This window comes from Trachinotus anak, unplaced genomic scaffold, assembly GCF_046630095.1.
Source record: "Trachinotus anak isolate AG129_WGS33_773 ecotype Australia unplaced genomic scaffold, CSIRO_AGI_Tana_v1 ptg000032l, whole genome shotgun sequence".
NCBI classification, from domain to species: Eukaryota; Metazoa; Chordata; class Actinopteri; order Carangiformes; family Carangidae; genus Trachinotus; species Trachinotus anak.
The window spans coordinates 16668880-16682744 of record NW_027273883.1 but is presented as its reverse complement, the minus strand read 5'-3'; the positions used below and the strand labels follow the sequence as shown (position 1 = coordinate 16682744).

The window sequence follows — 13865 nt, the reverse complement described above, 5'->3', positions numbered from 1 at the left end:
TATTTATTTACCCAACTGTTGGCGTGCATTTTCACTTAACAGGTCCTGGTGTACTTTTATGTTAATTTTTGTTCAAAACAAACAAACAAACAAAAAAAAAACAAATCATGAAAACAAACAATTTGATTATATTTTCACCCATGTCTGTTTGTTTGTTTGTCAACAGGATTACACAAAAAGTACTAAACTAATTTGCACCAAACTTGGTGGAAGGATGGGGCATGGGCCATTAAATTATGGGGCAAATCCAGATTATTTACTGTGAATTTGAATTTTTTTTCTCTGAAGTCTGGTCTTTGACACTGGCCTTGGCAGAGGTCTGTGCTCTCTGAGTGTCCTTCTAGTTTACATTTGCTTTCGGCTACAGTAATGTGAAATCCAAATTGTGTCTTACTCTGGTCATGAGGCTGACATTAGCACAGTCTTTGGCTCAAAAGACGGATAGAAAGACTGAACCTTTCTTTTACTGTCAATATAGTGACTTCAGACAACATCTTTTGATGTTATAGGGTTTTGGTGTGTCGTTGACTGACTCTGTAAGATAGTTGTTGTTTTTCACAACGAAACAGAAAAATTCATGGAATTTCAGTTTATGGTGTTTGTAACAGGTGGTACAATGTTCCCCATGTCATTTAATTTAGTTTACTCTAATTTGTTATCTTCCCTGTGCCTGGCACAGAGGTTTGAGGCTGATAAGCAAATGACTTTATTACTGTAACACATAAACAAAGAGCACATTTTCAATAACACACTCCTTTGGTTTGGACATTTAGCACATTTATCACATTATATAGTGACAGATGACACCTTTTAAAAAAACAAAAAAACAAAAAACATATTATGCTCTTTACTTTTAGCAGGACATCTGACGCTCAAGCCAAGAAGTCTGAAGATGCAAGTGCTGGAGGAATACCTGAACCACAGAGCAGTGGAGTCAAGGTCAATTCATAAAGTAAATGACTGCAATAAAGAGGTTACATGCCAGACACAACTGGCAGCACCAGTCACCGAATGTTTGTCTTACTCCATCCTTCTCTTTACTCAATCCTTCAAAGAATACTCTAGAATATGTCTCATAGCCTCGTTATCTTTCCTGTGGTGATCTCATTATGATACACAGTGATTATTCATATGAGACGTGACACGTCCATACTCACAGGAGCTAAAACAAAATGGACCACAGCTTCAAATACACGATAAACACATTACGTTATCTTTGAGAATGTGGTACTTTCCGCAAAGTGACCTATAATGCACTCAGCAGCCCTCGGGCTTCATGGGGCATGCTGACAGTTGTAAATGCTTGTGATAAGGCTCGTGTTTATAGAGGTTAGGAGCAGGCAGAGACGGACACGGAGGACAGACGCTTATCGCCAAAAAGACAATAAAAATAAGATGTCCTTCATTCTATAAGTGGAACAACTGATTCATTCTGGGATCAAGGAAGTTAAACAGTCCAGGTCTGATGAAGCATGATGTAATAGCTGGAACCTGAAGACTTTCCATTCATTTTAAATTTTTTTCTTGATGCTATAATTATATTTAAAATACATTTAACTATGACATGTATAAAATACAAATATAAAAATGTATTAAGGCGATTGATTGTAAAAGCATTATAATGTTAACATTGAAATATGAATTTATTTAGACAATCATTGGAGAGTCTTGAAGTGAACTGTGTTAATACAGCCCTAATCCACTGAAACAAAGTTTGCTTTTCTTGTCAGGTTCCCCCAAATATTGACTTTTGTGTTTCCTATGGTTTTAGTTTTCCCAGGTCATTGAACTCTTAGTAGGACCATTTCATTTGTGTATGCGTGATGGGCACCGTGTCTGAAACATGACTCTTGACCCTGACCTACTGCTAATACAGCAGAGGTTCAGTGACCCAAAGGTGAGAGTCATTCCTACTCTGTGGGGTCATTTCAATCCTCTGGAGAAAAAAAAAAATCATTAAATTATCCTAGAGTTCAAATTGTTGGAATTCAGGTCATATGTAATTCTGTCTGATTCACTATAAATGTAATGTGTTTTACAAACTTCCAAGGACAACACCACAAATTCATGTACAGTAAGCCAGGCCTAGAGTGTGGCACAACATTCATAAATTACTGATTAAAAAAAAATTGCTATATAATACTGGAGAAATAATTTTTTCCAGTGACATACTGTACTAATAGTGTAGCTAATTCAGTGTTGACACTGTAGTACCTGGAAAAGCACACATACTAAGATAAAGCTTAACTTCTACACTTGCGAGGTCCTGACCAAAAGGTGTCTTTATCAAAGTGCATCAAAAACCGCCAAGCACTGTAGACACAGTTGACATCGATTGCTTGTTCAATTATCCTCTGATTAGATGTTTCCTGTTTTAAGTTATATTTTTTTCAGTGTATTTTATTTTTGCAAAGTTCCTTGTGTGGTTGCTCTAAGGCCAGTTCTGTGCTTGGCATGATTCTGGACTCACTCAGGACTGTTGTGGAGAGACTTGTCTATCTTGTGTTAAAAGACTCTGAGACATTTGTGAAATTCTAAGTTTTTGTTGAATAGTAAGACAGGTTTTGTAAAGGCAATTATATTCCTTTATATACAAAAAAACAATTGTTTTACTGGCACTGATATAAAAAAAAAAAACCAAGCCATGCGCTTAAACTGTAAAACTTTACCTTCATTTTATTAGGTTCCAGAGGCCAAAAACTCATAGTAGTGTTTTTTAGTGCCACATTATTACCTCTGGAAATTTCTCCCATCTCCACACAGGATCTCTGAAGCTCAGCCAAAGTGACCATGAGGTTCTGAGTCGCCTCAAGGCCCTTCTCCCCCAGCTGCTCTAGGAAGAGTCCTGGTTGTTCCAACTTCTTCCATCTAAGAATTATGGTGGCCACTCAAAACAAAATGTGGAAAAAATGAAGGGGTGTGAATACTTTCTGAATACACTGTATTTGTGAGATTCTCAGTGACTACACAGCAGGGCTCCTGGTGGATGATTTGTATATCAGAAAGCTTTAATCTTTCAGCACTGATCTAGTTAGATTGTAAACCTAAAAGTTATATTGAATGTCTGATTTACCTATATAATTGTGTCTGTGAAGTCAAGATGATTTCATTTTTCACATATGACATTCTTGAGGATTAGTGTGGACTTCCACAAGCCAGGATGGCTATGACTAATGCATGGTAGCTGTGTAATATGGTGTGTAAATGATGTCAGGTTCCAGACACCTGGGCCTGGTTTTACTGCCTATTACTATCAAAACACAATGATAAAAGTTGAGGTGAAGGCTAAAGCTTTAGCCTCTGGGTCAATGAACTCTGACTGAAGTTGTCTTTCCGACAGAAGTTTAAAAAAAAAAAAAAACATTTAGTGAGGTAACAGGTTTGGATATTTATCTTAAAAAAACATTTCCTTTTGTCTTATACTTGTTTAATAATGCCTTTTTGCATAAATCAAAAACAGATATGTCAAGTTCTTGTAACTGTCATTTGAGTCTCGTGGTTTCATCCCTCCTTTGAACATTTTCATTTTGAACGTAATCAAGGGTGCAGAATAGCAAACTATCAATGTTCTGTTTGGTTGTTGTGGGTTGTTGCTAGTTTATGTTCATTTTTTGCAAAATGAAGCAAAGAAGACGAATCTCTCTTAGGAGTGCCTCTACTGTGGTATCTGCCATTTTTGCCACTTTGTACAGAGGTTTTTTTTTGTTTGTTTTTGTTTTCCTTTGTCAGAGGGCTTTAGTTAGATCTGACACAGCTGAAGTGGCCTGTTAAAGCCAAAGGAGACACTGTATGGGATAAGTGAAACTACATCACTGTCACTGTATCTATTATCTCTGCAAACATATTTCTTGGATATCAGGGGAATTTCAGTTTGGACTGGATCACAACAATTGGTGAAGATATAGAAACAGTTTGCACATGTAGATACAGTAAAACCTTCAGAGATTGTTCAGAATATGTGGTTTGAGACTAGAGATGACATATTGTCATGAAAGATAAAGACACATTTGGAAAACCAAACCATACTAGTATCTTTGAAGAGGCAGATAGTGGATTTTCTTTTACCTGTATATCTTCTAACTTTGATTGATGTGAAAATCTCTGGTGTTTATTTACCTTTATAGTCATGTGTAACTTTTTTGGTGTTGTATCTCTATGCTCATAGTTATGGCGTTGAAAATGTTTGATGTGCCCCCATTTAATGTCCATAGCAGTATATAAACATGTGAATTAATAGGTTTACAACACGCTATGCCGCAGTTTTAGGCAGCTGTAAGTGTTTATGTATGTATTTTTTCACAACTAAAACGCCTCCTGTGGGATGCAGAGGCAGCTAACAATATAGCAAAACAAATTTTTAATAAAATATAAAGTTATAATTACTGTAATTATTAAAATGAATACACACTTTAAATGCGCTTATATCTGCTTACAACGTCATAGTGTGTTATTAACCAGAAATTATGTGTTTATATAGCCTACCTATAAATAGGGCGGCTTGAAGTTTTACATACAATCATAATATAATATAATATAATATAATATAATATAATATAATATAATATAATATAATATAATATAATATAATATAATATAATATAATATAATATAATATAATATAATATAATATAATATTTTGTTAGTCTTTATTTAACCTCTTATTCAACGTCTCAGGAAGCGGATGTGACGTCTTCTCTGCAGTCGTTCAGATGACGTTTGCTGTCCAGGTGATAAACAATCATGGCGGACTCTGAAGGGGTAACTCCTGTGTATTTTGCAATAAGCAACATTCCTGTAGCCTTTCGCTCAGCGGACCTGAGAAATTACTTCAGTCAGTTCATAGAAAGCTGCGGGTTTCAGTGTTTCCACTACCGTCACCGGCCGGAAGTCCTCAGAGAGTCCGCGGGCCCTGAAAACACAGTCTGCGGTGACAGCGAGGAGCCCAGCTCCGTCCCTGAGACCGACCCGGTCCCAGCAGATGATGTGGTGAAGAGGCAGGCGGTGAGGTCGTGCTGCTGTGTCGTCTCAGTTCACGATAAAGAAGCTGAAAGGTTTTTCAGGATGTATGCGGGCAATCACTGGATTGACTCGAAGGGGAGCTGGCTGTCCAGGCGGTGTGTTATCAGAAGAGTCAAAGTTACACCTAGCAAAGGTTGGTGAGATGTCCTCCTACTTCTGTTCTGCCATGTTAAAGGGCCACTCCACCGGCTCTGCAGGGAGCTTTGCCAAGCTCACTGAAGTGAAATGAAACAATATCATTTTGGTCTTAGAGACTACACATTTGCAACATATAGCCTGTATTACCAACTACAAAAGTATTTCAAACTGGGGTTTCGGAGCTGGTTGCATTACAGGAATTTACAGTACAAGTGAATTGGGAGCTTGGCCCTTTGAGGGACTAACAGTCCGGATGTCTTGGCCTCTGCTGCTTTGATTTATACCTGTTTTTGGTGAAATCTTCAACAATAATGACACATGCCTGTCGCGAGTTATGAGAACTCAAATTGTTATCTTAAAACTGCACACTTGGCCATTTGCCTGTACTCTTGGAATTTGTTAAGTTATAACCACCAAATGCTTGATGTTTTTTTTTTCCAATAACGATGTTGGGTAATTTTCAATCAAGAAACTTTCATTCATAGACTAACTTTTAATCATTACTTTTTTCTAAATGGAAGCCTCTCAGTTGAATAAAGAGTATAGGAATTATGTAATGTATGTCACAGGGCCTTTTATGTAAGTGTTACTCTTTGTTATTAGAAATGTGTTGTCTTTTATCTTTATTAATTTTGATATGAATAACATCACTATGTGTACATCTAAACTTTTTTTTTTCAATTCTTTCAGATGATGGATCATTCCCCTATAAAACAAAGTACGAGCAGCGGCACCATGTTTCGTTAACAGAGTGTTTCACAGAGGCTGATCTTAAAAGCTTACCTGAGCTGAATCCTCCCGCTCTGATGCAGAATGGGAATGTCGGCACACCGCTGAAAGTGTTCCTCCAGCTCATCCAGTCCTGCCGAATGCCTCCGCGCCTCATCCGGAAGTTGGGCCTCACTTTCCCCAAGACCAGCTCCAACCGCCGTTACGGCAACGTACCTTTCCAGTATAAGGACACTTGGACACTTCGCGCCACAGAGGAGACGGTATTAACAGCTGCTGGACATGAAATATCAGGACCAGGCATTTTGGCTGCTCGACCCTCTGGTTCGAAGCAGTCGGCTGATACCACAGAAACAGCAGAGACGGATGAGCTGCAGAAAGAGGAGGATGAGGACGCACAGTCAAATGCAGATGATGTGGGTATAAGTTCAGTGTGCCGAACACTATGCGTTGTTGTTGTTATTAGCATGTGCAGGCTGTGGCTTAGCTGTCATCATCATCATCCCTTCATTGAGGTTTGTCAATTATTCATCTTGTTGGTTGCAGGATGATGACTGCTGTGAGGAGTGGGAGCGCCACGAGGCTTTACATGATGATGTAACGAGCCAGGAGCGAAGTAAAGAGAGACTGTATGAAGAGGAGATAGAGTTGAAGTGGGAAAAGGGCGGCTCAGGCCTGGTGTTCTACACTGACGCACAGTATTGGCAGGAAGAAGAAGGAGGTATGCAAAAAATACATTAATCATACAGTTCAGACATTGAAGGTTCATATATTGCCCAGCCTTACCTCAAGGCTGCTTATGAAATTTGTTATGATCTAAATAGATTCAAATTTCAATTATATTATTTTTTTATATCATCACTACTTTAAATGTAGTGTATTTGTTTGCTGAAATATTGATTACATTTATCCCACTTTGTCCTTTGTTTTAGATTTCGATGAACAAACGGCGGACGACTGGGATGTTGACATGAGCGTTTACTATGATAAAGGTAACTCAAGCTTGTTATACATCTTCATTTACCTTGACTGAGGAAAGACACCAAACTCAGTTATCCCTGCTGAGTCAGATTCTCTTTAACCCATCTCTTCCTCTCACAGATGGAGGTGACATGGATGCCCGTGACTATGTCCGAATGCGGTATGAAAAGAGATTGAGGGAGGGTCTTGAAGATAGATCTGGATCCAGTCAATCTATCGGCAGCTTTGAGAGGTTCACTAAGGTAAGGAGACTTCCACAACCGATAATATCTCCCCAAAATGTTTCCTACAGTCTCTACGAGCTATTTAATTCATATATTTCCCTTGGGTAGGGTGTTGGCCGTCGTGTGATGGAGAAGCAAGGCTGGAAGGATGGTGAAGGGTTGGGGGGTAGTCAAATTGGAATCCCTGAAGCCCTGGAGAATGAAGGCCAACATCCTAACTGCAAAAGGGGCTTTGGGTGCGTATAAATATGAAAACAGAATTGACCAAATATACTTGTAGGTTTAAGCATGTTACGTTTGTTTTGTTTGTGATACATTACTTTCTTTATGCTATTGTAAATTTCTCTCTTTGCAGGTATCATGGAGAGAAACTGGTCTTGCATCCTGTGAAAAAGGCCAAAACAGATTTCCATATAACTACAGTATATGATAAACCCAAAGACATAGATGGAGGTGACACCTTGCTGAGACGCCAACCAAGCACCAATATGAAGTACAGAGGATGGCAGCCAGGGGGCAGCATTGGACCACGGAGATGACTTTAAACAATTTTTCTTTGCACATATGTATATATTTCTTAACTACTTATTTGTCTGACTTTGATATTAAAATATTTTTCAAACCGTTCAACCCACTTGTGCTGAGCTTGTCTCTTTATTTTTTTGTATGCTTAGTTAATGTAATATGAGGCAGATTGCTGACTCACCGTCACACAAAAACTAGTTTTCCTTGGTTACTACTAAGTATTAGTATGGAAACGTGTGGGCTGTATATAGTATGTCACATGAGAGCCAGACTAGAATAACATACTCAGTTCTGTCACACAAATCTTAAATCTTATATTAGCGATGTACTCCATATTATATAGAAAAACTGCTTTTATTTTGACACTTTGACCCGGATGTGCTTTAGAGTAGCTTAGCAGTTTAGCTATCACCCATTGTACGCACAACGGCGCTACATGGAAATTACTTTTTTAGTATTTGTTCAATTTAGAAATTGAAGTCCATAACGATGTGACTTAGTTGTCGCTGGCGTTTGTTGTAGTGCTCTTATGTCGTACACAAACTTGTAACTAAGGCTAATTAAATAACGTTAGCCAACTCACTTCATTAACGTCAACTTCCCTGGGTGCGTGACATAACGTTATTGGTCAGTGGGATTTATTCACTCTTTGTTAAATATTGAGGTGAGTATAATATAATAGCTGTGAGTACGAAGGAAAGGCTGGATTTGCCTCCAGCCACTGACACAGACCGGTGTGACTCTTCTCGCTGCTGATACCCTGCTCGGGACAGCACAAGTGGCCCCTCTCACGTCCTGGTCCCGTCTAGTGTGAACCTCTGCAGCCCTCTAGGCTCCTTGGCACCGAAACCATGTCCAGCCAGACGGGAGCAGCCCCCTCTCTACGTTTCGGCCAGGTGGTCATTGGACCCCCAGGTTCAGGTAAAACCACTTACTGCCAGGGAATGCAAGAGTTCCTGACTCACCTGGGACGTAAGGTGGTTGTGGTGAACATGGATCCTGCAAATGAAGGACTACCATATTCCTGTGGGGTAGATATTTCAGAGCTGGTCACTCTGGATGATGTCATGGAAGGCTTGAAGCTTGGACCTAATGGTGGACTCCTCTACTGCATGGAGTATGTTGAAGCAAATCTGGACTGGTTACAGAACAAGCTGAAACAGCACAGTGACTGTTACGTCTTGTTTGACTGTCCTGGACAGGTGGAGCTCTACACCCACCAGAACTCAGTAAAGAATATATTCTCACAGTTGGCCAAGTGGAATTTCAGGGTGAGCATCTAATGCATCAGGGATGGGAATAATCTTGTGTCCTCCGAGCCTTAAACTGATACTTCATCCATATAATCATGATGCATGCAATCAATATGACAGCGATTGTAGCTTATCACTGTTGTCCTCACCCATTTCCTTGCTTCTTTAGCTGACAGCAGTGCACCTCGTGGACTCTCATTACTGCGCTGACCCTGCCAAGTTCATCTCAGTGCTGTGTACCTCTCTGTCCACCATGCTGCATGTGGAGCTCCCCCACGTCAACATCCTCTCCAAGATGGACTTGATTGAGCAGTATGGCAAACTGGGTAAAGGCTGTTGGCTTTACAAAATAAATGTTTCACATACAGGCAGGGGATTCTTGTATTTTTCAGGGATGCACCAATCATCTCACTGCTTATTTAGAAATTGATAAACTCATGACTCACTCATAATATTATCTACCGTGGTAACATTTTTGTTTTTTCTGTGTGCATGTACAGCCTTCAACCTTGACTTCTACACAGAGGTCATGGATCTGACCTATCTTCTTGATCACCTGGCTGCAGATCCTTTCTTTAAAAAATTCCGCCATCTAAATGAAAAGTTGGCAGAGGTCATACAAGATTACAGCCTTGTGTCCTTCGTGCCTCTCAATGTACAGGTACCACCGCTGTTTCTGAGGCATTTTCTTATTGTGTGTTGCAAAAATACACAGTGACTCAGGCTCAAAACATTTCATAATGCTGGTGTTACATTATAGCCAATAGGACCTAGTATTGCTATAAATCCACTTAATTACTAAATGGTTCAGTAAATTAAGTTGATTAAGTAGATTGATTTAATTAAGTAGAATCAAAGAGGATTTCCTGATTCTAAAAAGGGCTCAGGTGGCTCCGGCTGGTATAGAAGCTCACTGTACATGGCTGTTATCAACCTTCTGAATTTAAACTGATAAAACTAATGACATGTAATTCACGTAGTCTTGTAGTTATTTGAGTTCTATAATGTAACATATTTTCTCCAACAGCTTAGTGTGTGTGCAATGCGACACCTGGTCTGTGATTTAAAAGATAACACGGCCCTCTCACTAAAATAGGTTACTGCTCAGTGACTGCCCAGTTTAATGTCTGCTTTGAACTAAATCCAAAAGTCACAGACCTAATGTAGCCTGACCAACTTTATCAAATATTGCTCTGTCATACACTGAAATTGGGCTTTGAAGGGTTCGTTTCTGTGTGAAAGATATTGAATGTTTTTTCAGAGTAATGTTTTTGTTTTTTGGGTTTTTTTTTTTCCATATTTCATGTTTTCGACTTAAAGCAAATTTAAAAGCAAACCAAATCTTTCAAAAAGGTTTGGTGATGACTCAATCATAGACATGCGTTGCTTTTAGCATTTAATATTGAAAGACCAGATCAATTTTCTGCAAATGGATTGGACTGGTAAAAGGGAGTTGGCTGTCTGCACATTGTACTCGTTCCCTGACATTGCTTCTTTATGGAGACTGATTTCATCCTGTGTGTGTCAAGAGACAGGAGTCTAGACCGCGGTGCCATCACTGCATATGGGACTAGTAATTTATACAAATGGCAGGTTGGCACTTGGAAAATGCAGCCTTGATGCATTTATATGTTTTCTACATCCTCTTAACTAAGCAGCCACTAGTTACCTTGGTTACCAAAAGGCACTTAACACAGCAAATTTAAAAGTCACAAACACAACATTTTTGACCTGAAGAAAGAGAAGTTGCTAAACTCTGAGTATAGGAGTCCAGTACATTTTGGGGTTTTGTGGCTTTATATGCATGTGTAGTTTATCACCAAGCCTTGATTTAAAAAAAAAAAAAAAAAAAAACAAGCCAGGAAAGGCGGCATTGCCACATTTTCAAGAAGGTTTCAAAATCTTTTTCAGGAAGGTGCCTTCATGCAGCAGCTCAGACAGTTAGAGAAAAAATAGGGAAAGAGAATTAGGAAATATGAAATACACCAGATATCACACAGACTTGTGATAGTATTACTTCTATATACTTTAGATACCTACTTTATGTATTTTCCCCCTGATTATTCAGAAACACAGTTGTATTCAAACAGCACAGCAGCAAACAGCACAGTGGCAAGGTTTCAGTGAGAGTTTTCTCAGCAAATATTTTGTCAGCGGGTAGTTTCAGTGAATTTCTACAGGGAAAACCCCCTGGATAAAATGCTTCTATTTTCTGTGTCCAGGACAAAGAGAGCATGATTCAGGTCTTACGAGCAGTGGACAAGGCAAATGGTTACTGCTTTGGAGACATGGAGGAGAGGAATCTGCAGGCCATGATGTCAGCTGCTGTGGGGGCAGACTTCCAGTTCGACTCGTATCCTTTCCTAATCACTGTGGTGACTCACTGTGACTCATCTGGTTTAACATCAAACTTTAACATTTAGGTGGTTGAAAAACGGAATAGTCTGATGTTTCTAATAACTTATGATGGTTTATTGTAAATATAACCTGAATCTTACAATACACATTTTACATTGTGTTATTTTGTTTTGTTTTCCTTTACAACCGACCCTCCAGGACTCTTGGAGTGCAAGAGAGGTATGTTGAAGGCAGTGGAAAGACTGTGGAGGAGGAAATGATGGACCTGTGAAAAGGACAAAACTGGTCGGCTTTTTAGCACCAGTATACCAGGGGAGTCTTGGCAACACCCATCTCAGTTGGCCTGAATACTGAGCCCCAGTCTTCAAAAGCAGTGGAGAAACAGGAACTAAATTTGGTTGCTGTAGTTGCCTCAAAGTTGCACCACTCCTCATGAAAATCACACAGGATGACTGATAGAGAATAAATGCTTAACTTTGCTTTAGTTATCAACGAGAGAGGTGTGTATTTCTTCTCTACTGCCATCTTTAGAGACAATAAAGGACAGTACATTTTATTAAAATGTATCAAATTTAAAGGCCTTTGTTTTTTTCTTTCTCTTTTGAATATGTTAGTTACTTGAGGCCCTGATATTTCTTTAGGAATTACAAGTAACCATCCAGTGGTGCAGGTTCGTGTAGTGGAATTATTTCAGAAATAATGAAGTGACTGCAATAAATGTAGACATTGGTTTCTTTCTTCTCTGTGGGCATGGAAATAAAAGATTCATGTTGATATTACTTGCTGCTTCTTTTAGATTATTGGTGCATGAAGTCTGTCTGAAAACTGTTTCTTTTTCTGTCTTTTTTGTAGTTATCGTTTTATAATTTGGTGAAGAACGTTATGGCAAAGCTTAGACAGAGGACTTGGACTTTCCACATGCGTAAGCTCCTGCCATATGCACACAGTATATTAGTGCGGAGGATGTCTGACAGGAAGATACGGAGAACAGACAGTGTTTTTCCCTTGATATGCAGTGGAATATAATGGGACTTGACAACTGCCAGTGCCTCAGAGGTCCAAGTGTAGTTGGATTGTGTGTGTGTGTGTGTGTCTGCACGGTGAATGGGTAAATATTAATATGATTACTACATCCTTCATGCTATAGAACAAATCGTGATAGTTCTCATGTACATGTCAAGCACTGTGCCGTTTAATATCCAACCAATTTATATTAAACTTTTAAGAATAGACTATTTGAATGTCTTTAAACATTTGTACTACACACGTCAAGCACAGACTGATAATTTAGAAGAAAAATTAAACACATCTTTTCTGTTTCTGTAAAAAACAGACATTGTGCAACATGTAGAGTAAAACAGAAGAAGTGTGTTATCCCATTAATCTAAAGCAATCGCGGGCTACTATAACGTCTAAAGAGTATTTTTGTGTCAAAAAAAACAAACATCTGAAGTGGTCATGACTTTGGCCAAGAGCGGGCTCCTGTATGTTGGCTCCTCTTCCTCTCCAGCAGATGGCGCATGTGCTTGCAGATCCTTCTCCCGGATCTACAAGGCTCCGCTCCGGCTTTTCTCAGAAGCCAGAGCAGAAAAATTAAGTCAGGCGGGGAGAGGAAGCCACATTAAATCTGTGTTTCTGCACAACTGGCCCTGTGTCTGGTCTCTGGGATGGAAGACCCTCTGTCTTTCTAAAAGCAACCAAAACTCTGCTTCTTCTCAGGGGGAGATGAGTCTTTCTGCTGCTGCTGTGCTCCTTCTCCACCGTGTGATCCCATTTTAAACCCAACATCCGCATTTTAATTTGCCCTACAACAAAAGTCTGCACACAGTCACACACACACACACACACACACACACACATTTTAACATGGGGCTTCATGCTGGGTTGCAGTCGAGACTAAAATAAAGCGTGATCCACTTTGCGAGCTCGCACTGATGTGGGAAATCACATTAGCCCTGCGCGGTGTGATGTGTCTGGGAAATGATGTGAGGACAGCTCCTTGCTCTGCTCTCCGTGCATTAGGGGGGTGTGTCAGGCTGAATGTTAAATTGTGTTCCGATGTTTGTACATGTGATCAAGTATGCCTTCTCACTGGCACTTCCTGCCTTTTTCTCCCTATAAGCCCCCTAGAGGTAGATGTGTGTGTGTGTGTGTGTGTGTGTGAGGGAGAGGGAGAGGGAGAGAGCGTACACATAGTTTGTGTGTGTGTGTGTGTGTCGAGAGTGAGAAAAGAAACCGAAAGGCAATCTCGCCCCACTTACACTCAAAACCTGAATTCTAATCAATAGTAAACCGAACTATTAAACGCCTCATAAACCTTACAATGTCTCTGCATTTCATTATTAAAAAAAAGTCCCTCAGCCTCACACACACACACACACACACACACACACACACACACACACTTCTCATTACCATCCCACCCTTGCTCAATGCTGTGCACACACCCTGTGCGTTTTGTGGATGCCAAAAAATGTCTGCTTCATTTGACTGAGAATGGGGGTGGAGGGTGTGTGTGTGTGTGTGTCTGTGTGTTTGTGTTGGGGGGGGGGGGGCAAATGGCCCATTTTTGTAATTGTTGGGAGACTTTGAAACTGTTCATGCGTCCTCTGTCTGGTGGATAAGGTCTATGTGTGTG

At 39.8% G+C, this 13865-nt stretch overlaps 2 protein-coding genes across 2 annotated transcripts; both read left to right on the top strand.

The window, feature by feature from the left end:
- The first annotated feature begins 4713 nt into the window (after positions 1 to 4713).
- gpatch3 (G patch domain containing 3) lies at positions 4714 to 7721 on the top strand. Its single transcript, XM_071469870.1, has 7 exons — positions 4714 to 5152; positions 5848 to 6302; positions 6433 to 6607; positions 6819 to 6878; positions 6988 to 7109; positions 7200 to 7327; positions 7447 to 7721. The coding sequence occupies exons 1-7, from the start codon at positions 4741 to 4743 to the stop codon at positions 7628 to 7630; spliced, it is 1536 nt and encodes a 511-aa protein (XP_071325971.1). The 5' UTR covers positions 4714 to 4740; the 3' UTR covers positions 7631 to 7721.
- A 275-nt stretch (positions 7722 to 7996) lies between these two features.
- gpn2 (GPN-loop GTPase 2) lies at positions 7997 to 12006 on the top strand. Its single transcript, XM_071469871.1, has 5 exons — positions 7997 to 8887; positions 9039 to 9195; positions 9370 to 9530; positions 11092 to 11222; positions 11426 to 12006. Exons 1-5 carry the CDS (start codon positions 8468 to 8470, stop codon positions 11496 to 11498), a joined length of 942 nt encoding a protein of 313 aa, XP_071325972.1. The 5' UTR covers positions 7997 to 8467; the 3' UTR covers positions 11499 to 12006.
- The last annotated feature ends 1859 nt before the right edge of the window (positions 12007 to 13865 follow it).